Below are 27,120 nucleotides of genomic sequence, written 5' to 3' on the forward strand. Positions count from 1 at the left end.
ACGCTTGCGCATGCGCGATTGCGACGTCCGGGCTCCTTTGCAACTCACGTGCACAGGGCTCTCAAGTGTCACGCATTGAGCGTGACAGTCACGCATTTCGGTCTGAAGTCACGCACTCCCGCCACACATCGTATTTCTCACGCTGAAAAAAACTCTCGGCTATTTAATGTTTTAATGTGCCGCAGCACGCAAACATGAGCTGGCCGCGCTGCCCTCACCGTGGAGGAATCAAGCGCTCCCCTGGAGTTCTGCTGTGAGGAGCCACTTATCAGCCAATCAAAAAAAATAAATGGGCTACACAATGTATCTGGGTAAGATTTAATCCAGCAACCAATGAAAATAAAGCATCCTGGAATTGCACGCGACTGACTGATATCCGAAAATTTCGTTCTCCGGGGGGGGGGGGGGGGGGGGTGCTGATGGAAATGTCACTCTTGCCTGTCTTCAAAACTTGAGAGCCCTGCGTGCAGCTCAGTGGCGTGTAGCTCAGTGGCGTGTAGCTCAGTGGCGTGTAGCTCAGTGGCGTGTAGCTCAGTGGCGTGTAGCTCAGTGGCGTGTAAGTCAGTGGCGTGTAGCTCAGTGGCGTGTAGCTCAGTAGTTTGACAACGAAGAGACATTTGGCACGAGAGAAAAGAAAACCAACCGCAGGCGATGCAGATGAGAAGAGGCCAGTCTGAGTTTTATGTCTGATGACTCAGCGGACAGCATGAAAAGACACTAATTACACCTCGCTCACATCAATAAGCCACAGGAGTTCTTTCAGAGGAAACTTGGTGAAAACCGCATGCGGGCAAATCACTTCGTAAAAGTGGCGTCAGCTGATCAGTCACCTGACAGAACCTGGGCTGAGATGGGAGAGTGGTGTGTGTTCCTGCACAGATGGTGCAGACTATGGCGGAAAAAGGAGTGAGGCGCTGATCAAGAGTGTCGCTCCAAACACAACGTTTATCAATACCATACGCCGAGTAAAGACCTGTGTACTTTTAGACTTCAGAGTTTGATCTTGGGAGTCCAGACTTGATGATGTCACCACATCAGCTGTTCTTGCTCATGAATTTACTCCAATTATTCACTGTAAAGTATTTTTACAGTCAAACACAATAGGACAACTCTGTTCTTTTCCGAAATAAATGAAGAGATATAGAAGTAAATGTATTTAATGATGTCCTGTTTAGGTATAACTTTATTTAGTCGTGTATTCATTTATTTATAAATTAATTTAAGCATTTATTTTTTTATTCTTGTATTTATTTATTTATACATTTATTTAAGTATTTTTTTTTTATTCCTGTATTTATTTATACATTTATTTAAGCATTTATTTATTCCTGTATTTATTCATGCATTTATTTATTAAAACATAAAACGTATTGATTGTTACATCGGAAACAAAGCCCAAGGTTTACTTTTGAAGGAAGCTCAGTGAATGACAAATGAAATATTTAGCAGGTCTGGCAGGTTTTGTTGCCAGGTTGGTGAGATGAGTACATTTTTTTTTTTCTTTTTTCTATCTCTCAGGCACCAGAGTAGCAGGAGAATAAAACGGGGAATGAAACGGCTACAGGACGAGTTTGAGCTTCGTCAGCTATAACTTTAATCTCGTGTTACCAGGTTTTAAGGGATTTGTATAGTGTCGCTGGAACCAGTGTTGTTATCACGTATAGTGTGTGTGTTATACATGCATTTCTGCAGTCTAGCATATTTTTCCCATAATATTGACCCATTTTCTCTCTCTCTCTCTCTCTCACACGCACACACACACACACACACACACTGATTCCCACAGCGTATTAAAGCGTGTTACATCAAAGGTGTGTTGTGTTTGGCGACAGGTGGAGGCGGCGGTTGGAACGACAGGGCCCCCGTCAGTCAGGGGGGCCGGCCGCTGGTGCTCGGGGGCCAGGGAGGCCAGGCCTGTCAGAAGTTCTGGCAGACCCACGGCGGCTTTGGGGGCGGTGGAGGTGGCTGCATATCTGGGGGTGCGGGCGGAGGCTACAGAGGTCAGTCCAGTGTTTGTTTTTTTGTTTTTTTACTTACTGCAAGTTTGGGGTTTTAAAAAAGTAATCGCGACGAGCTGTGAGCCATGATGCGCATCGTGTGCCGTATGTTGTTTATAAAGACAAGGGTGACGCCGGATCCTCTGGATTAGACAAACACAGCATCACAGGATCCACGCCTCGCATCTCCTCGTGCTGCGTGTGCGTGGTCCCATTAAGGGGTGTGTTATTCGTATGAGATCATCCTCAGTAGAGAACTGGGTCAGAACAACAGGGGGAAGTGCACAGCGTGTACGGCATGAATATATAATATATATAAGTAATAGGAAATATGAATATTAAAAACAGGTGGCAGTCAAAAGATGAAAATAACTGTTACATTAAACACACTGGGGACACACGGGGATGAAATGTGTAAATGTGTTAAAACAGAGAAGACCGTAGCAATCCTCGTGGTTCTGCCCGTTTGAGAGCTTTTTGTTCAAACCCGATGTAATTTGGTCTTGAGGTTCTGTCCCTGTGTAATTTGGATCTCGAGGCAGGACTTTGTCGTCAATAATGTTTGTGCGTCGGGCCGAACAACACCCTTGAAGCGGATATTATTGATCACAAAGTACTGCCTCTCGCACCTTATTGCTAAATTGAGGTTCTGTCCCTGTGTTATTTGGATCTTGAGGTTCTGTCCCTGTGTTATTAGGATCTTGAGGTTCTGTCCCTGTGTTATTTGGATCTTGAGGTTCTGTCCCTGTGTTATTTGGATCTTGAGGTTCTGTCCCTGTGTTATTTGGATCTTGAGGTTCTGTCCCTGTGCTCTTAGGTGGAAACACGTCGGCAGACAACAACCCCAAACACGACGGAGACGACGGCACCTCCTTCCTCGGCCCGGAGGCGCTGCCCTTCCTCTTCCCTCTGAAAGGTACCGTAGCCCAGAACCTCGCCATGCTCCTCGTGAGGAGGTAACTTACCGAGGGAACTTTCCTCCTGGCATTTTAAATGAGTTCTGGTCGCTAGGCTTCTACAGCCGCGGAGAGATGAGTCAGCAGTTTTGCATTCTGACTGAAGACACGCCCACATTATTTAATTAAAATGCCTCCAGATAGAGACGAGGAAGCTCAATAAATCCATCGGGTCACACACACTTGAACTCGACAGGTACTCGAAACACAATCTGACAGAACATTTGAGCGGTGACCGTCTATCATGTCAGGCGCTCCTCTTCGGTCAGATACGGAGAGAAAAAAAGAAAACAAACGGAAGAAGAAAATGGGAAAAAGAAATTGAAGTGCTCCATCCATCGGAGCGAGCAGAGTAACCACATCTCTCTCCCCCATTGAGCTGCAATGAGACGCCGCCGCCGCTCCTCCCCTGTCATCTCACTTCGCTTCACAGCAAAGAGACTTCAGAGGGAGTTCAGCTGTAAGTTTAAACGGAAATTGCGACAGTTGGTTTCAAACTACACAAAATGTGTGTTCTCTTTACTTCATTCTATTTGTACACACATTACTCTCCTACCTCTCCATTGTGGCCGGTTTACACCTCGCTTTGCTGGTCTATGTTGAGAATTACAAACACATTATGTGACAGATAATAAAGATTAACATCCGACATGTAGAAGTGCGTCTCCACGTCTGTGGCTTCATGATTTCATGAGAGTGTGTTGAGTGTGTTTGCATTCAGGGAATCATCATCCCGGCCCATAGGGCCACAGGGCCGGGTATCAAGTGCAGATCTGCACTTTGATGAGTTAAAAAGCACATCGTCTGTGTAAAGGTCGGTGTTAAAGGCATTCGGGGCGTTTAAAAAGTTTTAAAAGTTGTCATCGCAGACGTCTTCGCCTCGGCTGGACATCCAGTGAAATGAAAGCAGGGGCGACTCGGCTGGGTGCGCCGAGAGGAACAGAAGAGAGGATCAGGAACCACACGGGACTGCAACACAGTGCCTCATCCACTGAACACAGGCCGCCTCCGAAGGACACGGATAGGAGAGCTTGTGATCCAGTGCTATGGGGGGGGCATCGAGCTAAACCTCCACGTCACTCGAGGCCAGGAGAGCGTCAGCGAGTCCCACTCGGCCCGAACAGGAAGAAGTGGAGGATGGAACGACGTGTTCAAATCAAAGCTCCGTCTGATTGGAAGAAATGTCCCACTTCACCTCCATTCATCACCTTCTTTCCTTTCTCTCGGGCTTCTCGTCTTACTTATTAACTCGTTACGTTGAGACGCGGAGCTAACTGGAGCTAATATGACGTGCACATATGCACACAGCCTTCCACCATGACCTGTGTGTTTCAGTGAGGCCGGGCCTCGTTTGAGTTTCACTTTATTTGCTTTAAGGACCCTCTTGGCGTCGCCGGGGTCTTTCCCTCGAACGCGATACAATCCTTCATGTTCACGCCGATTCATACGAGTCAACCCGCCTGAGGCGAGCAACACGCTTCATCTGTATGCGCGTCGAGCTCCAACACCGCTTCGCCGTTTACCATCATATCTATAAGCAAGATATGTAGAAATCTAAGGTATGAGTCACACCCATCAGCATGCTGTGGACGTGTGCACGGAGACATCTGTATTCTGTACCCCCCCCCGCTTCCTTATAACTGTTTCCTATAGGCTAGATTTATGTATTTGCACTTATAAAGCTGATAACGGGAAGATAAGAGGAAATGGATTCTGCAGACGGCTTTGCTTACTAAACAGCAGCAGCCTCCTCATGCAGCCCGTGACTGATTGACGCTGGCCGGATTGGCCACTTGCTGTAGTTTACAATTTAGGAGAAATGTTTTTTAAATGAAGTGAAGGAGAAATAAAGCCATGCGACGGGCGTGAGGCCCTTGAGGTGTTTCAGTTGGGATTGAATTGTTATTACTGACCTACTTTGTGGTTTTTTTTTTTGTCACTTAAATTTTTTTATTTGTTTAATGATATAAACATAAAACAAGTACAGAAATGTCAGACATAAACATATATATACACCCATATACATACCCATACACACACACACAGACATACATACCTATACACACGCATACATACACACACATATATACACACACATATATCCTCCCCTCCTCCAAAACACACAAAAAAGAACAACAACAACAAAAAACAACCCCGGCACCCCCTTAATTATCTTTTACTTGTAAGTGTGTATACACTACCCTGCCTCTGCATTTGCAATCCCCTCAAAATCCAAATCTTACCCCTGAGTATTTGACCCCTCCTCTAATTTGTAATGAAAGCCATCAGACTTTTCCATGCTTGGTCAGTTTGGCTTGAACTGTTCTTCATCCTGGCAATCATACTTTCAAAAGCAGCCGTCTCCGTCATGAGTTTTAGCCAGTCTGTGAGCGTGGCCGTATGTGGGCTCTTCCAGTTTCTCAGGATAAGCCTTGCTGCCACCATGAAGCCTGTTAGTGACAGTCTGATCTCTGCTTTGGTGAGGCCTGGTGGCACCAGTGACGTGTCCCCTAATAAACACAGTTGTGGGGATTCTGGTAAAGGCCGCTTGAGCCACCCTTCTAATGTCTTTAGGACTGCCTTCCATAAAGGCCACACATTGGAGCACTCCCACATAGCATGTAGAAAAGTGCCCATTTCTATATTACATTTCCAACAATTATGATCTTGCCTCAATCCCATTTTATACAGTTTCAGAGGTGTAAAATAATATCTATGTACAATTTTATAGTGAGTAAACTTGCTTCTTGCATCCCTTGTAGCCCAGCCTACATTTGATATTATTTCTTGCCATACATCTCCCCTTATCTCAGCCCGAAGATCTTTTTGCCATACTAGTCTCAGTCCATCGCACATTCCAACTTGAATATTCGACAATTTTCGATAAAATATTGAGGCAGATTGTTGGGTACGGGAAGCATTTAGGAACTCCTGAATCTTATTCTCTTCTTTCTTTTCTATTTTCAGTCCGAACCCAGCCCCCATGCTACTCCTCAACTGTAAATACTTCCAGAAATCCCCCTTCTCATCTAAATTAAACGTTTCTTTAAGGTCCTCAAATGATTTAAATGAGCCATCTCTGTAGAGATCTTTGATGACATGTACTCCTTTTGCCAGCCATGTATCCCATATAAATACTTTTTTCCCTAAGCAGATGTGAGGGTTATTCCAAGTGGAGGACTACTTTGACTACTTTGTGTTTTTTATGTTGCGTGTGTGTGTGTGTGTGTGTGTGTGTGTGTGTGTGTGTCTATCTTAAAGCCATGGAGGGGGACGGCGAGGTCATCATCAGTCCGGTGCAGAACTGCAGCCAATGCGAGAGCGACGAGTGCCACAAGACCAACGCCGGCATCGTCTGCTACTGTGACGAAGACCTGATCCTGGCGCCGGACGGGGTGTCCTGCATCAACGCCACAGGTCTGACACACACACACACACACACACACACACACACACACACGTTGGAGGACCCGTGTCTATTTCCCTCTCTTCACACAAGTTGAATTAATGCAAACTGCAAAACTGAGTGTAATTGTACCTGTAATAGACTGTGACTCGGTGAGCGGTTGATTAATTAATCTGCAGAAGTAATTAAGCCCGCGAGGCTCTGCACTAAATAGCATCTTTATCGGAGGAAAGGCTATTTCTCTGAGTAAATGTGCCTTAATCATTCATAATAATAATCAATCCCTCGCATAAATTGAGCCGTTAATAAATGGATGTGTACAGCACTGTGATTTATCTCTGTGCCGCGTCTTCTGCCCCCCCCCCCCCCCAATGCGCACTGGACTCGGCGTCGTCGCTTCAATTATGATCTGTAAACTCCGATGAATCCCGAGCACACGGATGTCGATCTGAAAATGAATTAATGTGGCGGAATGTCCCTTTATAGCGTGAAGCCAACTAACGGGGAGCTATTACCATTTCAATGATATCTATATGACCTCGAGTTTCCCCTTGCCCCGTGATTTGCAAATCTCTTCTCCGTAATGACGAGCGAGAGATGATTACGAGACGCTAGGTCGTAAAAGGTCACAGTCGCAATGTGGCGTCTCTCTCTCTCTCTCTCTGTGTGTGCAGTTTTATGAGACACCCCCCCCCCCCCTACTCACCATAAAAGTGGATCGTCATGCCTTGGCCGTCGCTGCTCCTCCGCTCTGTTGTGTCGTCGCTTCACATCCTTAATGAAGTGGCGAGGTGGATGTTGATCCTCCTCTGAGGGGAAGATAATAAGTGGGACGCTGTTGTTTCCCCCTTTTGCAGAGATGCACCTGCTGACTCCCCAGCCATCCCTCTCCCACCTGGCCCTGGGTCTGTCCGTGGGCACCTCGGCCCTCATCGCCGCCCTGCTGCTGGCCGTGTCCGGGGTCATGATCAGTAAGTCGGGGCCTGTGGGGCGGATTTGATTTCGCCATAAAACACACAAAGAAAAATCAGCTGCGGATGATGAAGACAAAAGTTTGCATGTGCATGTGTAACTTTTGGTTCAATCTAAAAGCTTCGCAATGTGGTGAGATATGTGGATCCACTCAATAATAACGGCTGTGATGGCGCCGCGGTGATTCATGTATTCATTTTAAACCCAGACGAGAACGTAGGCAACGTTGAGCTAAAGAGTTTTACATTACATTGGCATTTAAATGTTTACGCTTCCATCTTCAGCCTGTACAATACACACATATCGTCATCCGCACACACACACACACGCACGCACACACGCACACGCACACACACAGGTTGCTGAAGTGAACCTCGCGGCCTACGCAGTAATGCGTCTGCTCGACTGCTTTCAGGCTATTACAGCCAGACATCAGCACTCATTGAGCCATCATCCATTCCACACACACACACACACACACACACACACCCAGACTCCCACCTACACAGCGCACATGCATTAGCGAAGACGAGGCGGGAGCTGTGGAGGTGTGGGAATACCTCTGTGATGAATGAAATGCGCTAATGATGGATGGCTGCTTAGCCGGCGGCTGACACCACCGCTACCTTAGAAAGCACTTGGTAAATAAAGAACTCCCCTGCACAGGCACACACACACACACACACACACATAAGCATACACACATAAACAAGTCCCCCTGCGACTAATGTGTTTCCCAGCTCAGAGGCTTCCAGCACTATAAAGTGTGTGAGTTTGTGTGTGTGTGTGTGTGTGTGTGTGTGTGTGTGTGTGTGTGTGTGTGTGTGTGTGTGTGTGTGTGTGTGTGTGTGTGTGTGTGTGTGTGTGTGTGTGTGTGTGTGTGTGTGTATATGAAGGAAGGAGGTGCAGCCCGTCCTGGTTTCATAAACACGTGATTGTCTCTTTGACGTGAATAAATCTACGAGACACAGTTAAACGCCGAGGGACGGATTCAGAAACATGATGTGAATGATTTATAAAGACACATCAGAGGAGATCAATCATTCACATCATGCAATGTCACGAGGAAAACTGCTCTTGTATTGTTTCAAATGCAGATTTCTCTGCAGCGGTGTGAAACTCTTCTCCCCCCCCCTAGTGTACAGGCGTAAACACACCGAGCTGCAGTCCATCCAGCTGGAGCTGCAGAGTCCAGACTGCAAGCTCAGCAAGCTGCGCGCCTCCACCATCATGACCGACTACAACCCCAACTACTGCTTCGGGGGCAAGACGGCGTCCGTCAACGACCTGAAGGAAGTGCCGCGGCGCAACATCTCCCTCACCAGGTGGGGAGGGCCCGGATACACACAAAAAATCCACGAGTCACATTCCTGCTACTTCCTGGATCGTTATGACATCATCGGCAAAACAAAAAGAAGGTCCGCGTCAACCAAATTAGAGTTGAGTGCAGCTCGACCCCACGTGACACGTTGAGACGCTTTAATGGCGACGGTCCACGGGTCAGACCATGGACATGAGTCTGCAGTCGTCCAAGCGGCCGGGAAAATTATTTTAGCACGGCTCTTTTTTCTTCTTTTTTAATGCCTCCTTAATGTCTTTGTAGTTCACCAGTTTATCATTCGGGTTCCGAATCTTTGCGATTAATAATGTTTCTTGTCGACCCCATGAATATTTACCAGCGCCCGTATTTAATTTGGACATGAATCAAGTTAAATGTCTGCAACGGTTCAATTCAGTTTATTTTATATAGCCCAATATCACAAATTACCAATTTGCCTCAGAGGCCTTTCAAATCTGTACACACACGACATCCTCTGTCCCAGGACCTCACATCGGATCAGGAAACACTAGAGGGGGGGCGGGGCGCATCAGCAGGGCCATGGCATCAGACCCAGCCAGGTCCAACGGACCCGATGAGACGTGAAGCAGAGTTAGTTATGTGCGATGGAGAGATGTAAATTCATCCATAAGTAGAGAGTGAAGAGGAGATAGGTGCTCAGTGTATCCTAGAGGAGATAGGAGCTCAGTGTATCCTAGAGGAGATAGGAGCTCAGTGTATCCTAGAGGAGATAGGTGCTCAGTGTATCCTAGAGGAGATAGGTGCTCAGTGTATCCTAGAGGAGACAGGTGCTCAGTGTATCCTAGAGGAGATAGGTGCTCAGTGTATCCTAGAGGAGATAGGTGCTCAGTGTATCCTAGAGGAGATAGGAGCTCAGTGTATCCTAGAGGAGACAGGTGCTCAGTGTATCCTAGAGGAGATAGGTGCTCAGTGTATCCTAGAGGAGATAGGTGCTCAGTGTATCCTAGAGGAGACAGGTGCTCAGTGTATCCTAGAGGAGATAGGTGCTCAGTGTATCCTAGAGGAGATAGGTGCTCAGTGTATCCTAGAGGAGATAGGTGCTCAGTGTATCCTAGAGGAGATAGGTGCTCAGTGTATCCTAGAGGAGATAGGAGCTCAGTGTATCCTAGAGGAGATAGGAGCTCAGTGTCTCCTAACACGTCCCCCAGCAGCCTATCAGCCTATAGCAGCCTCTCTAGGTCTGGACCAGGTGACCCTGATTCAGCCCTCACTATAAGACTAAAGAGGAAAGTCTTCAGTCTCCTCTCCATGACTGTGTCAGTCCCTCACGGACTGAAGGTGGTTGAAGTCCAATCGATAATTAGCAGTCAAAGTTCACCATTTCACCGGCTCATCGTGAACCTAGAAACGAGCACGGCTGCCGAGCTGTTGCCGACTGCATTTGAGCTCCTTCCCTTCTTTCCCTCCTCAGGTGTCCATCCTTAGGACAGAGGACGTGTTTTACTGCCGCTGTTGCCAATGTCGTCAGCTCAAAGTGAATGAAACTGTAAATATTTAATGTGTCTGCCCGTCTCCAGGGGCTTGGGCCACGGTGCCTTCGGTGAGGTCTATGAAGGGCTGGCGGTGGGGATACCGGGGGAACCGAGCCCCCTGCAGGTGGCAGTCAAGGTCAGGACCTTTTGGATCAATTGCATTTTTTTTCTTCTATTTGAGTGAATCAAATCAGATCCACTGGGACGTCTAACTTCATTAAAGGCCACTATACTTTGGAACCAAGGATAACTTTTCCTAGGATGTGAGATCATGAGTTTATATTTTTGCCGTTACATTATAGCACAGATAATGAACGGAGCCCTAGTCCATGTGTCCTTGAGCAAGACACTTAAGACACTTAACCCTGAACTGCTCTTTGTAGCCGTGTCTACGGTGTATGAATGTCACATGACTGTAAGTCGCTTTGGATAACGGTGGCTCGCCCCCTTTGGATTAGGCATGAAGGAAAGTCAAGTATACTACATAAGGATACTGAACGTCCCACTTACAGCCATTCACATTCCTGTATCTACAACAGACCCTTCCGGAGGTTTGCTCCGAGCAAGACGAGCTGGACTTCCTCATGGAGGCCCTCATCATCAGGTAAGTGCGCCGAGACAACGGACGGACTCCTGCCTCTGGACCGGTGGCCGTTAACGCCTGCGTCCACGTGCCCCGCAGTAAGTTCAGCCACCAGAACATCGTGCGCTGCATCGGGGTCAGCCTGCAGGCCATGCCGCGCTTTATCCTGCTGGAGCTGATGGCCGGAGGAGACCTCAAGTCCTTCCTGAGGGAGACCCGACCCCGGCTGGTGAGATCATCGAATGGTGCACTCTCATGTATTTAATAGACCTTTTCTTTTCTTACCCCTAACATTGCACTCTGGGTATTCCTCTGACCAGGAGCACCCGTCCAGCCTGACCATGGTGGACCTTCTCAATGTGACCAGAGACATCGCGAAGGGCTGCCAGTATCTGGAGGAGAACCAATTCATTCACAGGTATGACCTCCCGTTTTGCATATTAGTGCCAAACCGACAGCGCGACTGTCTCGCTGCCCACGAGGATGAATGGATGTGTCGCATCCCGCCGCCCTACACTCCTACTGAAACAAATCACCGGGACGGGGAGGAAAAACAAACAATACACGGCACATATGGTCCATATATGAGACGCAAACACACACAGTCCGGATTCATCTTCCCCGTCCCAGTGTGACGGCCTCTGCACACCTCTCGCCTTTGGTGCGATAGCAGGGAGGACGAGTGATGAGTTTAGCATCGGAGCAACCAGATGGGGCGGCCGGCTTGCCTTTTTACGGTCTGTATCCAAGGCACAAGTCTCCTTCCACATCCACATCCACAGCTGTCGGTGAACCGGAGGGGAAATAATCATAAATATTCCTTCTCTTGAAATCGTCCTCGCGAAGACCTCCTTCACGGACGTCTGAAGTTTGTCTCAAAAGGGGAGAAACACGTCAAAGTTGCTCCCATGAACACATCAAGACGATTCGAGTGCATCCGTCTTCCCCTCACGTCTCACTCTCTGACTCGCTCGGAACGGGCCAATGACAAACGAGGCCCATTAAACCGCGTTTGCCCTCGCGTAGCACGGCGACGCCCCATCAATCCGTCTAATGGCCGACTCCTGCTCGGAGGCTCGGGAGCTTCTGAACACGCCGCCTTCCTGCCTCCGAACCCGGTATTAAAATTCAACCGAACACTGTCCTTGAGGTTAATTTAAAAAAAAAATTTATGGAGTGCGTTCACCCCGGAGGTTGAGTAAAGGGCAGGTGGATGAGGTCGTGCCGAGGAGTCGCGCCTTTCTTTTTTCTCTGTGATTCCCGGGCTGGAGGACGTGGTGTTGTGTTCGTGACGCGTCGAGAACAACTTGCTCTCGCTCTTGTGGTTTTCTCCGCTTCCTCCTGTGGTGCTATTCATGCGGCGCGCTCTCGCTCCCAACTGGTCAGATATACACTACCGTTCAAAAGTTTGGGATCACCCAGACAATTTCGTGTTTTCCATGAAAACTCACACTTTTATTTATCAAATGAGTTGCAAAATGTATAGAAAATATAGTCAAGACATTGACAAGGTTAGAAATAATGATTTGTATTTGAAGTATTAATTTTTTTCTTCAAACTTTGCTTTCATCAAAGAATGCTCCTTTTGCAGCAATTACAGCATTGCAGACCTTTGGCATTCTAGCTGTTAATTTGTTGAGGTTAATCTGTTGAAATTTCACCCCATGCTTCCTGAAGCACCTGCCACAAGTTGGATTGGCTTGATGGGCACTTCTTGCGGACCATACGGTCAAGCTGCTCCCACAACAGCTCAATGGGGTTGAGATCTGGTGACTGTGCTGGCCACTCCATTACAGACAGCATACCAGCTGCCTGCTTCTTCCCTCAATAGTTCTTGCACAATGTGGAGGTGTGCTTTGGGTCATTGTCCTGTTGGAGGAGGAAATTGGCTCCAATCAAGCGCTGCCCACAGGGTATGGCATGGCGTTGCAAAATGGAGTGATAGCCTTCCTTATTTAAAATCCCTTTTACCTGGTACAAATCTCCCACTTTACCAGCACCAAAGCATCCCCAGACCATCACATGACCTCCACCATGCTTGACAGATGGTGTCAGGCACTCTTCCAGCATCCTTTCACCTGTTCTGCGTCTCACAAATGTTCTTCTGTGTGATCCAAACACCTCAAACTTGGATTCATCTGTCCATAACACCTTTTTCCAATCTTCCTCTGTCCAATGCCTGTGTTCTTTTGCCCATACCAATCTTTTCTTTTTATTGGCCAGTCTCAGATATGGCTTTTCTTTGCCACTCTGCCTAGAAGGCCAGCATCCCGGAGTCGCCTCTTCACTGTCGACGTTGACACTGGCATTTTGGGTACCATTTAAAGAAGCTGCCAGTTGAGGACCTGTGAGGCGTCTATTTCTCAAACTAGAGACTCTAATGTACTTGTCTTCTTGCTGAGTTGTGCACCGGGCCTCCCACTTCTCTTTCTGCTCTGGTTAGAGCCCGATTGTGCTGTTCTCTGAAGGAGTAGTACACACCGCTGTAGGACATTTTCAGTTTCTTTGCAATTTCTCGCATGGAATAGCCTTCATTTCTAAGAACAAGAATAGACTGGCGAGTTTCACAGGAAAGTTCTTTTTTTCTGGCCATTTTGAGAGTCTTATCGAACCCACAAATGTGATGCTCCAGATAATCAACTAGCTCAAAGGAAGGCCAGTTTTATAGCTTCTCTCATCAGCAAAACAGTTTTCAGCTGTGCTAACATAATTGCACAAGGGTTTTCAAGGGTTTTCTAATCATCCATTAGTCTTCTAAGGCGATTAGCAAACACAATGTACCATTAGAACACTGGAGTGATAGTTGATGGAAATGGGCCTCGATACACCTATGGAGATATTTCATTAGAAACCAGACGTTTCCACCTAGAATAGTCATTTACCACATTAACAATGTATAGTGTGTATTTCTGATTGATTTAATGTTATCTTCATTGAAAAAAACAATGCTTTTCTTTGAAAAATAAGGACATTTCTAAGTGATCCCAAACTTTTGAACGGTAGTGTATATACGGCAGCTGTGGGGTCGCCAACTGCGCCCGAAATCAGCTAACGGATGGCGTCTGTTAGCCAGTTAGCTCACACCCGCTACGTCTGCTGTGTTCCGTCGACCTGACACCCGCCCCGCGGCGCTCGGCCCCCAATCTGCTGAAGTGCTTTGAGAGACGAGTCCTACCAGCACATCAATAACAACCGAACACCCCCCCCCCCCCTCCAGCCTGGACCCTCACCAGTCTGCATACAGATCCCCCAGAGGAGGCCGTCTCCACCGCCCTCCACTCAGCCCGCACACATCTTGGAAGAAACAACTATTTCAGCTCCGCTTTCAACAGCATCTCCTCCATTACCCTAATTGGTCAACTGAGAACATATTACCCCCCCGCTACCAACAGAAAGCTTCTGGACTTATGAACTTGCGATGAGCATTTTTCCAAGACAACAAAAACAGCATCATCGGTACCCGTGTCCTGAGGATGGGGGCCGTCGGGGAGGAGAGGTAAAAGGGCCCCGTGATGTCTTATGTTGTTGTGTTAATGTTCTCTTATAATAAAAGGCAACACCTGCCCCAGGCACAGCTTGTTCACCGCGCTGCCGTCTGCTGAGATACACAGAGGTGGCAGCTGGCGCGCTGCCGGACTGCAGAGCAGTCTCTTCCCTCTGGCTGTGAGACCGCTACGACGTGTGTGTGTGTGTGTGTGTGTGTATGTGTGTGTGTGTGTATTTGTGTGTGTTTATATTCTGTACGAAGCAAAATTGGAAGACAAAATGGATTTCGTAAGCGAATGAACCTCGTCGTCTGTAACCTGAACAGAGCCCCCCCCCCCACCTGTCAAGGACTGTGTTAATACTGACTGCACCTGAAGCAGCACGGTGCACTGAAGTGTCTCTTCAAACCGCAGTTACAATTATCTTTATTAAATAAGGTCTGTGTGCCAGTTGCTATAGTTAGAGTTTAAATAAGCGTCTGCTCTGACGTCACTGGGCTGCATGCCGAGTGCCGTGTCCTCCCCCTCAGTCCTCAGTCCTCCCCCTCAGTCCTCAGTCCTCAGTCCTCAGTCCTCCCCCTCAGCCCTCAGTCCTCAGTCCTCCCCCTCAGTCCTCAGTCCTCCCCCTCAGTCCTCAGTCCTCAGTCCTCCCCCTCAGTCCTCAGTCCTCAGTCCTCCCCCTCAGTCCTCAGTCCTCAGTCCTCAGTCCTCAGTCCTCAGTCCTCAGTCCTCCTCCTCAGTCCTCCCCCTCAGTCCTCAGTCCTCAGTCCTCCCCCTCAGTCCTCAGTCCTCAGCCCTCAGTCCTCCCCCTCAGCCCTCAGTCCTCAGTCCTCCCCCTCAGTCCTCAGCCCTCAGCCCTCAGTCCTCCCCCTCAATCCTCAGTCCTCAGTCCTCCCCCTCAGTCCTCAGTCCTCAGTCCTCAGTCCTCCCCCTCAGTCCTCAGTCCTCCCCCTCAGTCCTCCCCCTCAGTCCTCAGTCCTCAGTCCTCAGTCCTCAGCCCTCAGTCCTCAGTCCTCCCCCTCAGTCCTCAGTCCTCCCCCTCAGTCCTCAGTCCTCAGTCCTCAGTCCTCCCCCTCAGCCCTCAGCCCTCAGTCCTCAGTCCTCAGTCCTCCTCCTCAGTCCTCCCCCTCAGTCCTCAGTCCTCAGTCCTCAGTCCTCCTCCTCAGTCCTCCCCCTCAGTCCTCAGTCCTCCCTCAGTCCTCAGTCCTCAGCCCTCAGTCCTCCCCCTCAGTCCTCAGCCCTCAGTCCTCAGTCCTCAGTCCTCAGTCCTCCTCCTCAGTCCTCCCCCTCAGTCCTCAGTCCTCAGTCCTCCCCCTCAGTCCTCAGTCCTCAGTCCTCAGCCCTCAGTCCTCCCCCTCAGTCCTCAGCCCTCAGTCCTCAGTCCTCAGTCCTCAGTCCTCAGTCCTCCGTCCTCAGTCCTCAGTCCTCAGTCCTCCATCCTCCGTCCTCAGTCCTCAGTCCTCAGTCCTCAGTCCTCAGTCCTCCCCTCAGTCCTCAGTCCTCAGTCCTCAGTCCTCAGTCCTCAGTCCTCAGTCCTCCCCCTCAGTCCTCAGTCCTCAGTCCTCCCTCAGTCCTCAGTCCTCAGTCCTCCTCCTCAGTCCTCCCCCTCAGTCCTCAGTCCTCAGTCCTCAGCCCTCAGTCCTCAGTCCTCAGTCCTCAGCCCTCAGTCCTCAGTCCTCAGTCCTCAGTCCTCAGTCCTCCCCCTCAGTCCTCAGTCCTCAGTCCTCAGCCCTCAGTCCTCCCCCTCAGCCCTCAGTCCTCAGTCCTCCCCCTCAGTCCTCCCCCTCAGTCCTCAGTCCTCAGTCCTCAGTCCTCAGTCCTCAGTCCTCAGTCCTCCCCTCAGTCCTCAGTCCTCAGTCCTCAGTCCTCAGTCCTCCCCCTCAGTCCTCAGTCCTCCTCCTCAGTCCTCCCCCTCAGTCCTCAGCCTGTGGCAGCTCCTGCTGCCTCACGAGACGCCTACTTTCCTCCAAGCAAAAGCAAACCATGTTCACAAGTTCTTCTTAAACAAGGACAGCTTGGATTCGTCTGCAGCACCTTGTGAGAAAGGAACTTGTCTTGGTGTGTGTACGCCTCATGGTTTGCACGCTGCGATTCGTTTTATTCCATTTCCTGAGCCCTCTGAAGGATTGATTCATACTCCTTCAACAGCAGGTGCTGCTTTGCAATAGCACCGTTTAGAAAACACCGGCTGAGCTGCTTCAGTCTGAAACTAGACGGGAAAACAACTGGATGCCCTACACACAAGGTTAAAAAATGTTTTTATTGCATTCTAAATAATTTCACATTCTAGTGGATGGAAGTAGCACTATAATATTATAAGTGGAACACATTGAAGTGGGCCGACCGTGCATAGTGTAGTCCCCTGTGTTAAAAGGCCTTCAGTTTAGATCAGTCTGAACTATATTACTTTACCCTCATTATGTCGTCTCACATCAGAGTTCATCAGAGTTCATCAGAGGTCATCAGAGTTCATCAGAGTTCATCAGAGTTCATCAGAGGTCATCAGAGGTCATCAGAGTTCATCAGAGGTCGTCAGAGTGGAGTTTCACGGCTTCTCATCCCCACCTCAGTGTCACATGAGTGATTTTCTTTTATTAAACCTTTATTTAACCAGGTGAAACCCATTGAGATTAAAAATCTCTTTTTCGAGGGTGACCTGTATTTTGATGTTGAATCATATATATATATAATTTATATATATGAATATATATATATATATTATATATAAACATGTATATATTATATTTAAGTGTATATACATATATATGTATCTATATATACACATATATATATGTGTATATATATATTATATATGTATATATATATGTATATATAATATATATCGTATATATTGTGCCCCAGTGTGCACTTGTCTTCAGCATGATGAGGCGCAGTGTGCTGTCAAACGTCACTTCTTTGGATGTTACCCCCCCCACCCCTTCTGCATGTTCTCCTCTAACCGACTCTGCCTGCAAATACTCTGGAACATTCCCGTGTGTGCAGAGCTGTAAGAGGCTCCAGAGACCACGGAGCCCACACTGAACCCCCAGATGCCTTCAAGGGTTTCACACACGGAGCGCTCTGATAGACGCAGATCTACTAGTGAAGGAGAGACCAGGCATGAGCAGAGCAGTGTGAATGCCTGTTGTCCGTATCAAATACATGATGTTTACGGCTATATATATTATATATATATATATTAACCTCTGGACCTGTATGTTATTCTCGTTTGTTTTTTTGCTTTCAGGGACATCGCCGCTCGGAATTGCCTCCTGACCTGCAAAGGGCCGGGCCGCGTCGCCAAGATCGGAGACTTTGGGATGGCTCGAGACATATATAGGTACAAGTGAGTGACTGATGGAGGATGGCCTGAGTCTAGAGGCCGAGTGGGCGAAATACGGACGACGAATGTGTCTTTGGAAAACAAATAGGAGCATGCACTAGATGCCAGTGGAGTATTCCCTAGGCTGGGCTGTTAACCAACGTAACATGTACAGGTATAAATCAGAATCAAATCACTTGTATTTATGCATATAGACGCGTGTCTCTCCTCCTTCGCGGTGCCGTCTCCTCACACTTTTTATTGTAGCCACCTCCACTTTCACGTGACACTGTTTCAATGGCGGGGGGAGCTCCGAATAGCCTTTTCATCTGGGAGGAGAGTAGAGCAGGGAAATGTGTCTCAATGTCCAGCTGCATCCGCGCAGCACTCCTGAGTCATCCGGCGGAGAGAGAGAGCAGAGTCACTCTCAGAGCGTCCGGAAACGGCTGTTGCGCAATACCCAATTTGGGTGAATTTAATACCGTCGTTAGAGCTGCAAGGGGGGGGGTGGGTGTTTGGCGTGCCACGCCGTCGGTGTGTGTGTGTGTGTGTCGTTGTTGTTGTTGTTGTTTCATGATGCGGCCCTCCTACGGGACACGGGGGCAGTCGTTCTGAGGCGGCGTCACGGCGGGGCACCGGCGCGAGGCTTTAATGTCATCTTTTTAATATATTCTGGGAGCCGAGCCACGGGCAGACGGGGCAGACGGGGCAGACGGGGCACACGTGGCGTCCCGCGGACTCTCCCGCCCTCACATTCCCTCATGAAGCATCCCACGCATGCTCGCACACCGGCGGCGCGGCGGCAAATAAAAAGAAAGCCGGGTAAACAAAAGCTGGCGGTGAGTAATGATCTCGAGGTAAACAGACGAGGAATCCACTGGGCTCCGAGGGAAGAGTTGCAACCTTTAACGACGATGCACGACTCGAGGCCTGGTGCCACGGCAACGTGGAACAAATATTAGGCTGCGCTCTCACTATTATGTCTTCCTGCTCACACAAGAACAAACTCACCTCTAGATTGTCGTATTTAAAGTGTCCTAATCTCTCCGTCTGCGTCGGGGCTGTTAGTGTCCATACGCCCCGTGCTTTTATATATAACATACGACTAGAAGAAAGAGGCCGATCCACCCGATAGGGGGATTATCACTCTAAGCCTCTGCATCAGGCCTATTCAACTAGCGGCCCGAGGGCCGGATACGGCCCGTTTGAGTTTAACTATGGCCCGCAAGACTGCCTGCAAATCAGTAGCTTGGTAAGAAAAAATGGGTGAGTGGGTAGCAGGTCCGTCTTTCAATCAGGGGGTTGGAGGTTCAATCCCCACTCCAGTCGATGTGTCCTTGAGCAAGACACTTAACCCTGAGTTGCTCCCTGTAGCTGTGTCTACGGTGAATGAATGTAACAGTATTGTAAGTCGCTTTGGATAAAAGCGTCAGTTAAATGACATGTAATGTAGTAATGTAAAAAAAATAAAACTGACGGACACGCCTCTTTTATACATTGAGACATCTAACCCAGAGCCATTGAGTTTCACTGTTGCCTCAACCAAACCTGTATGGTTACATCTTTATGTTACGCACCCGTGTTGGTTGCCGGTGTTACACCCCTACTGGTTTTCAGACCTACTGGTTTCCCTGCGCGTGCGTTGTGTTCTCTTCACATCTGCAGCGGGGCTCTGTCTCGCTCACCAGATTCGTCACACATTCACAAACATATTGCTGGAGATCTTCAAGCCAGCGTTGATATCCATTTCGGCGATTACGATTGTATAAGTGAGCAGTGCATCACAGCCACGGATGAAGAAATACATTTTCGAAAAAATAAAAAGATCGCCCGACCTGGTTTCGATCTCTTTCACGCAAAAGGAGACTGCACTCAAAGACATGCAGTCTGTGCGCTGCGCCACCAGATATTAGTTTCATCCCAAGTCATTTATATATTGATCCATTAAGTCACATTTCTTATGTTTTCATGGGAACAGTTTGGTTGAAGGGATCTGAAACAACTGGTTACCTTGAGCGGATATTTACACTTTGAAACATGTTTATAGTGAAGCTTGTTCGCAACACTTTTGCCACACAATACCGACGCATCTTCGGGTGTGACTGTTTACCTGTGGAAATATACATTGCTGTTTTTCATTTTTAGCCATTATTTGATCAATATTCTGTGCGGCCCTCACACCCCCCGTGATTTTCTTATTCGGCCCACTTGCGACTGAAGTTGAGTAGCCCTGCTCTACATGTTGCCATCTTTTTCTAAAAGTTCCATCTCTTTCCAAAAGGCCGATCACAGATACCACAATCATAAAACATGTGATTCATCAACCCCCCCCCCCACCCCCTCCCCCCCTCATGTGCTTTGTCGTGCCGGCTGCAGCTCGAGAACCAAGCGCTCTGACAACGAGCCCGACCCGCTCGGAACCCGCCGCCACGGCCCGGTCCATCTAGTCGTATCTTCGGCTTCCCCCACCCCCCATTGTCTTCTTCAGGTCGGGAGAGGAACGGTGGTGATGGGGGCTCGGAGGGAGGGGTTAGCACACATTGAATCTGGTAACAGCCGGCCCTCAAGCATGGAGGAGGTCATTGATTCCCGTCACTGAATTGATCGTGTCATTGTCAGTGATGGATTACGGCGTTGCGGCGGGAGTCTGCGCGGCGGCCCTGCGGCGGTTAATCCGTCAAGCAAACAAGCTGGACTAGCGAGCGTGTCCTCTGCTCCGCTGGATCAGGGTATTCATTCCTTCCTGTGATGCCGATACGTCGCTAAGTAAACATACAGGAGCTCCCTCTGAGCGCTGCTTGACCTTTTAAACCTGAAGGCATGAATAAAAACATGGCGCCTGATCCACGGCGCCCCGCAGAGTGGATCCCATTTTAAAGACTCCTCTTCTTCTTCTTCTTCTTCTCCTTCTCCTTCTTTTTCATCTTCTCCTCATTCTTCTTCTTCCTCTCCTCCTCCGCCTTCTTCTTCTTCTTCATATTTTTCATCTTCTCCTACTCCTTCTTCCTCTCCTCCTTCTCCTCCTCCACCTTCTTCTTTTTCATCTTCTCCTCCACCTTCTTCTTCTTCTTCTGCACGTTGTCCCCGAGCTGTTCTGTTCTTTGCCTCCTGTTCTTTTTTTTTTTTTTATGCATTGGCAGTTATTTGACTCTTCTGTAGTTGTGTTCTTTAGTTTTAAAGCCGACGGAGCCCAATGCCCTCCTCTCATCCTGCTGCACATTCACACCTGGGAGCCGCCCACTGTAATTACAGCCGCTGGAGCTTCTTCTAGTGGAGTCAGTGAAGGTGGAGAGAAAGAGAGAGGTTACGGCCCCCCCACCCTCAAATGGCCCTGGGATTCAAACTGGCAACCTTCCAGTCCCCAGCCTGCGTCTGTCGGCTGTCATCGAGTCGTCTTCGTCACGGAGCACTTTACCATGTTCGCAAACCAACTGCTCAGGCAGGAAGAAGAAGTTCCACTTTTACGACAGACTCACTTTGGGGTGAACAGATTTCACTCCTCTGCAGCGGCAACGATGCCAAATGAGGCTCTTTTTTTTTTCCTCTTTATTTCTTTTCCAATCTTTTTTTCCACCCCAGCCGAACACAGCCGACGCCGCTTAACTGGAAGCTCGATGCGTGTCCGTTTTTGGCGCCTAATCCCTGGTGAATGTGGAGCTCCTGTCCGCCCTCGCTGTGTGCCAGGAAGCGGCGCGAGGTGACCGCCGTCGCCACCGACGATCAGATAGAGGCAGCATCAGATTATTTCTTTTGACATCGCGAGGCGGCATCGACAATGTCTCAGACGAGGCTCAGGCTGGAGGAGAGAGATCTCCCTCGTCGCTCTGGGCGAAGATAAGAGCTCTTAAAGGTTCTCCCAAGCTGACAGGATCACAGCGCCGATACAGACACCGACAAGCCCAGACTTCATTGCTGCGTGGTAGATTTATTTTTTTTAATTTATTTTTACTCTGCTATTTAGGGCCAGTGGTGTTGCCATGGTGACGGCGCTGCAAACTGCAGATGCCACCTTTCATTTTGTATTATTAGTGGGCAAATGCAACAAACGATATCACTGCCATCCATACAGTCATCCAGCGTCGCACCATTCAAAGTGTGTGTGTGTGTGTGTGTGGGGGGGGGGGAGTCAGTTAGCTTCCTTGTGCTCAAATGCAACATTCATTTATAAATATAGCAGAAAGGGTGGTCCTCACTTCCAATGTGAATTTACTCGGTCCTCAGTCCGATGCCCATACGGGGATGTGTGTGTGTGTATGTGTGTGTGTGTGTGTGTTTGTGTGTGTGTGCGCAGGGCGAGCTACTACAGGAAGGGGGGGCGCGCCATGCTGCCGGTGAAGTGGATGCCCCCGGAAGCCTTCATGGAAGGCATCTTCACATCCAAAACAGACACGTGGTGAGAATCCCTTCTCCCTTGGCCTCGGCTCACCCTCACTGTGATTCCCTGCCCCCCCCCCCCCCCCCCCCTCTACTTTCTTTTTTCTTCTTCATCTTCCTCTGTCCTTTAACGCCCCCTGAGCCACATGTTTTTTTTCCTTCTTTTTTTCCCAGCCCGAATACTCCATCTAGCCTCCATCTCATTCTCGTCCTTCACAGTTTCGTCCCCGATGTCGCCCCCCCCCCCCCCCTCGTACATTATCTCTCCTCTCGTCGCCCGCAGGTCGTTCGGGGTTCTGCTGTGGGAGATCTTCTCCCTGGGCTACATGCCGTATCCAAGTCGCAGTAACCAGGAAGTGTTGGAGTTCGTCACCAACGGCGGGAGGATGGACCCGCCGAAGAACTGCCCCGGGCCGGTGTAAGTGCGGAAGTGCCGAACGGATTAGCATGAGCCGCGCGACCACGAGCGAAAAACGTGATCCCATGAAGTCTAATAAAAAGGCTTGGCTGCACGTGAGGCGTGCGCAGCGCGGCTTTGTAAAGAAACACAAAAGGCAGAAGATGAGCGATGAAAGCCTCCGATGAGGCTGGTATGGACTCAGCTGGGACCAGGAAGGCGTCGGGAGGATGTGAGGATGCGATGGCCCACGGTGACGCCAGTCTGGAAACCACATCAACCGGTTGCTTCATGTCCGCCTGACAAATTGGAAGAAGTCGTGGGAGCTTAAAAAACATGTCCACATAATGCCAACTATGTTACAGAACACACACACACGTGGTGACCGCTTACTCATCCTCTACAGCGTCTCCTGCGCATATATCTCTCTGAATTAAAGAATACAAATAAGCATGTCTCACAACAGGACACACACACACACACAAAGCACTCAAACGTGGGGGAGCCAATTATTCGCAGTATTTTGTCAAGAAAGGTAAATCTCGCTTGTGTCAGAGCAGCGGGGAAGATGGAGCGTATTAACCTTTGTTTGTTCGCTACTTTAGCTGAAACTAAATATATATTCCTCATCAAACGTGTCTGCAGGTACCGCATAATGACCCAGAGCTGGCAGCACCAGCCCGAAGACCGGCCCAACTTCTCCACCATCCTGGAGAGGATCGACTACTGCTTACAGGTGACTACAGCTTAGATTATTCATTTGAATTGTGATTATTTACTACAGATAAAGATCCAAGTTTGTGCTGGTTGTCTCTAAAGAAAATACAAGTTTGTGTTTGGCGTAATCACAACTTATTTCTGCATAAATTGTTATGATTGTTATCGTTCCAAACTATTAGATACTACATTTAGTTTTCTATTGGTAAAATATATATATATATATACACTACAGTTCAAAAGTTTGGGGTCATCCAGACAATTTCGTGTCTTCCATGAAAACTCACTTTTATTTATCAAATGAATTGAAAATTGAATATAAAATATAGTCAAGACATTGACAAGGTTAGAAATAGTGATTAATATTTGAAGTATTAATTTTGTTCTTCAAACTTCAAGCTCAAAGGAAGGCCAGTTGTATAGCTTATATCACCAGCAGAACTGTTTTCAACTGTGCTAACATAATTACATAAGGGTTTTCTAATCAGGTATTAGTCTTCTAAGGCGATTAGCAAACACAATGTACCATTAGAACACTGGAGTGATAGTTGATGGAAATGGGCCTCTATACACCTCTGGAGATATTTCATTAGAAACCAGACGTTTCCACCTAGAATCGTCATTTACCACATTAACAATGTAGAGAGTGTATTTTTGATTTATGTTATCTTTATTGAAAAAAGTGCTTTTCTTTGAAAAATAAAGACATTTCTAAGTGACCCCAAACTTTTGAACGGTCGTGTATATATATATATATATACACGACCGTTCAAACATTTGGGGTCACCCAGAACATTTCCTGTTTTACATGAAAACTCTATTACACTTTTATTAATGAAATGAATTTAAAAATGAAAAGAAAATATAGTCAAGACATTGACAAGGTTAGACATAATGATTTTCATTTGAAATATTACTTGTCGCTCAAAGGAAGGCCAGTTTTATAGCTTCTCTCACCAGAATAACTGTTTCTAGCTGCGCTCACATAAAAGGGTTTTCTAACCCTCTGCTAGTCTTCTAAGGCGATAACACAATGTACCACTAGAACACTGGAGATGGGCCTCTGGACATCTGTGTAGAGACTTCATTAAAAACCAGAGAATAGTCATTCATCACATTAACAATATATAGAGTGTATTTCTGATTAATTTAATGTTACCTTCATTGAAAAAAAACGTGCTTTACTTTGAAAAATAAGGACATTTCTAAGTGACCCCAAACTTTTGAACATTAGTGTATAAATATATTCCGACCTTTATGTCAGTTCTACCGACGAGCCCTGATCCTCATCAACAGGGAAACAACAGGGTGGTAAACAACATGTTCCAGATGGAGTTTTACACGATGGCCCGAGACATTTATACAAAGGAAGTGAGGAAAATGTCTGAAAACGATGACGTGCATTTAGCTAATACTAAATGTCTCAATCACATTTTTTTTCTTCTTCAAATAAGCAGAGTTCACTTCCTTTTCAAACATCAATATTACACAGAGAGATGGAAGTTTGATCGAGCACGTATACGATATAGATTATCATACAGGTCCGTGTTGTGTTCTCCTCACACTCGCAGCTTCATTATGAATTATGTTTTGGGAGTGAGACGTTGGAACCTGCAGTATGAAGATTGCCCTTATGCCCGACCTCCTGACGGTCTTCATCCCTCCAGGACCCTGATGTGGTGACCATGCCCCTGCCGATAGAGTACGGCCCCGCCCCCGATGAGGAGGAGCGGGTCCCCGTGCGCTCCGATGACCCCTCGGCTCCGACCGTGCAGGTGCCCGCCCAGGTGCCCGATGGGGAGTTTCCACTGCCGCCGCCATCCTATCCCACCGAGGACAGCCGGCGGGGCGGGGAGCCCGGGGGCGGGGCCGGCACCGCATCAGAGGCCAAAGCACAGGCGCCGGCCCCGCCGTACCTCCACCAGCACCCTCACACGCCCACCACCAACACCGTCACCTCCACGGCCAACTCCACGCTGACCGCCAAGGGACCTCACGTCGCCGGCCAGCCCGGCCCCGAGGGGGGCCACATCAACTTGGCGTTCGCCCAGGGCCACGCGCCAGAGAAGGAGGGCCACAACGGGAAGAGCAGCAGCCTCTGGAACCCGACGTACGGCTCGTGGTTCCTGCAGCAGAGGAAGCAGCAGCTGCAGCAGCAGCAGAGGCAGGGCGGGGTGGGCGGAGCGGGCGGGCGGCAGGGTGCCCGGCGAGGGGCAGGAGCATGTGGGTCGGACTGTGGCCGAGGTGGCGGGGGTGCTGGGTTTCCAGCACCAGCACAAGCAGTTCCAGCAGCAGCTCCAGCAGCAGCAGCAGCTCCACCTGCTGCACCAGCACCACCAGCAGCAGCAGCAGCAGCAGCAGGGTCTCTGCAGACCTCTGTTGCCCCCCCCGCCGCCCCCCGCCGTCCAGTCGCCTCTGCTGTTAGATTCCGCCGCCCTGCACCCCGCCCCCCTCTACAGACTGAGGCGGTTCCCCTGTGGCAACATCGGCTACGGCTGCCCCGAGCAGGGCGCGCCCCCGGAGGCCGCTCACGGTAACCCCCACCCCACTGCTCCGCCCCAGCAGGGCGTCGCCGTGCCCTCCTCGGCAGCCCACCAGAGGGGCGTCTCCATCCCCGCCTCGGTGTCCCTGGGTCGGTCGGGCGTGTCCGAAGACAACCGTCCACTGCTGGTCACCATGGGGACCGTACAGGACCCCAGGCTGCCCCGCATGGAGGGCCACAACGCCACCGTGCTTTAGCCCGAATGCCGGTACCGACTTTGGCGCGTTCGGGGACGCGTGGGAGGAAACACTGCGTCGGGACCGAGACAGAGACGGTTCCCCAGCACCCCTACCGGGCAGCCGTTTTGGTTCCTTCCTCCGGTTCTCACTGAACCGGAGCCCAGTGACTCCACGCAGCTTCTTTCCCCACGAGAACCTCGGAGGTGGGTTCAGAATCCTCAACAGAGGCTCGAGCACATCGGGAAAAAACTAGAAGAAGAAACTAGAACATTTAAAGAAAGCTTTTGGGAGGAAAATATGTCTGGCTGGTTAGAAGAGTTTTTAAAAAAGAATTATTTTTTCAATGTAGGAGAAAAATCACGTAAGTGAGAAGGAGTCAGACGAAGAGTTTACGGCACAGGAGGAGGAGACGAGGAGACGAGGACACGTTTCCATGACGATGTCTCCGGACCACGAGGAGGCTTTGAGTCACCCGGGTGGAGGAGTCGTGAGTCCTGCTCTACGTGGTTCTGGGGAGGCGACGGGTACCAGACGGATTTTACACTTGAATGCCCGAGACATTTATACAACAACAACAACAAAATACTGGGGGGAAATGTGTTTGTTGATGTTTGCTTGCCTGCCTGTTTATTTATTCATTTGTTTATTTATTATTTGGACGTGGCTCTTTAAATTATTCACGTACAATTCATTTCAAACTCAAACAAATTCATTTTTACATCGACTTGTTTTCACTATTTTTATTTTCTTCTTTTACTTCTTTGTTTTTGGTCATAATAAAGACGGGAGACATTCAGATGGTCCAAACCCGAAAAACTTCCACAACACCCATGAGTGTAATAGTTTGATCAACAGAGCGCCGGTTGGGGACCGTTCCAGACGTAACACCAGCCACATGTGATGCTGCTGGAGATGAGTCACACTCTGCTGCACCAATGAGATCGCTGCTCCGCTCCGTGGGGACGAGGATGTTTCTTTTCTTTTGTCGCCTTTTATAAATTCATTTATTGTTAAAACACTCAGTTTCCTTCCTCTCTTTGTCTGGATAGAGAAACACATTTTGCATATTGCTGAATCAATCTTAACCTTCAAAATTGCCATCCCAAAGCACTCTACATTCCGACATTTGCAAATTTTATCTTTTTCTATTATGGGATGGATGTAGTGGAATGCCGATGAGTCCGGGTGGACCGGGTTAGAATGCCAAGTGCTTTTTACTCCACGTGTGACCGAAGGCCCGGTGGACTCTGTGCCTCGCCTTCAAAAGGTCGGCGGTGTTGATGTTTAGGTTGGTTGATGGCGGGGTTGTCTTCAATGCTTCTGCGTGTCCGTGCTCGTCCATCCCGGCGATGTTTGAC

The 27,120-nt window shown here is 48.8% G+C and overlaps 1 protein-coding gene across 1 annotated transcript in view; it reads left to right on the top strand.

Moving 5' to 3' along the window:
- The window catches only part of LOC130202057 (ALK tyrosine kinase receptor-like), a 404,628-nt gene extending 378,142 nt beyond the window's left edge, over positions 1 to 26,486 (top strand). The window contains 15 exon segments of the mRNA XM_056427354.1: positions 1,833 to 2,000; positions 2,815 to 2,913; positions 6,215 to 6,370; positions 7,217 to 7,330; positions 8,470 to 8,656; positions 10,209 to 10,299; positions 10,703 to 10,767; positions 10,846 to 10,975; positions 11,067 to 11,164; positions 17,479 to 17,571; positions 21,845 to 21,946; positions 22,211 to 22,345; positions 22,970 to 23,060; positions 24,709 to 25,232; positions 25,234 to 26,486. Of these exon segments, the coding sequence (XP_056283329.1) occupies positions 1,833 to 2,000; positions 2,815 to 2,913; positions 6,215 to 6,370; positions 7,217 to 7,330; positions 8,470 to 8,656; positions 10,209 to 10,299; positions 10,703 to 10,767; positions 10,846 to 10,975; positions 11,067 to 11,164; positions 17,479 to 17,571; positions 21,845 to 21,946; positions 22,211 to 22,345; positions 22,970 to 23,060; positions 24,709 to 25,232; positions 25,234 to 25,780 (2,600 nt within the window). The 3' untranslated portion in view covers positions 25,781 to 26,486.
- Positions 26,487 to 27,120: the final 634 nt, after the last annotated feature.

This window comes from Pseudoliparis swirei, chromosome 11 (genome assembly GCF_029220125.1).
Source record: "Pseudoliparis swirei isolate HS2019 ecotype Mariana Trench chromosome 11, NWPU_hadal_v1, whole genome shotgun sequence".
Lineage (NCBI taxonomy): Eukaryota > Metazoa > Chordata > Actinopteri > Perciformes > Liparidae > Pseudoliparis > Pseudoliparis swirei.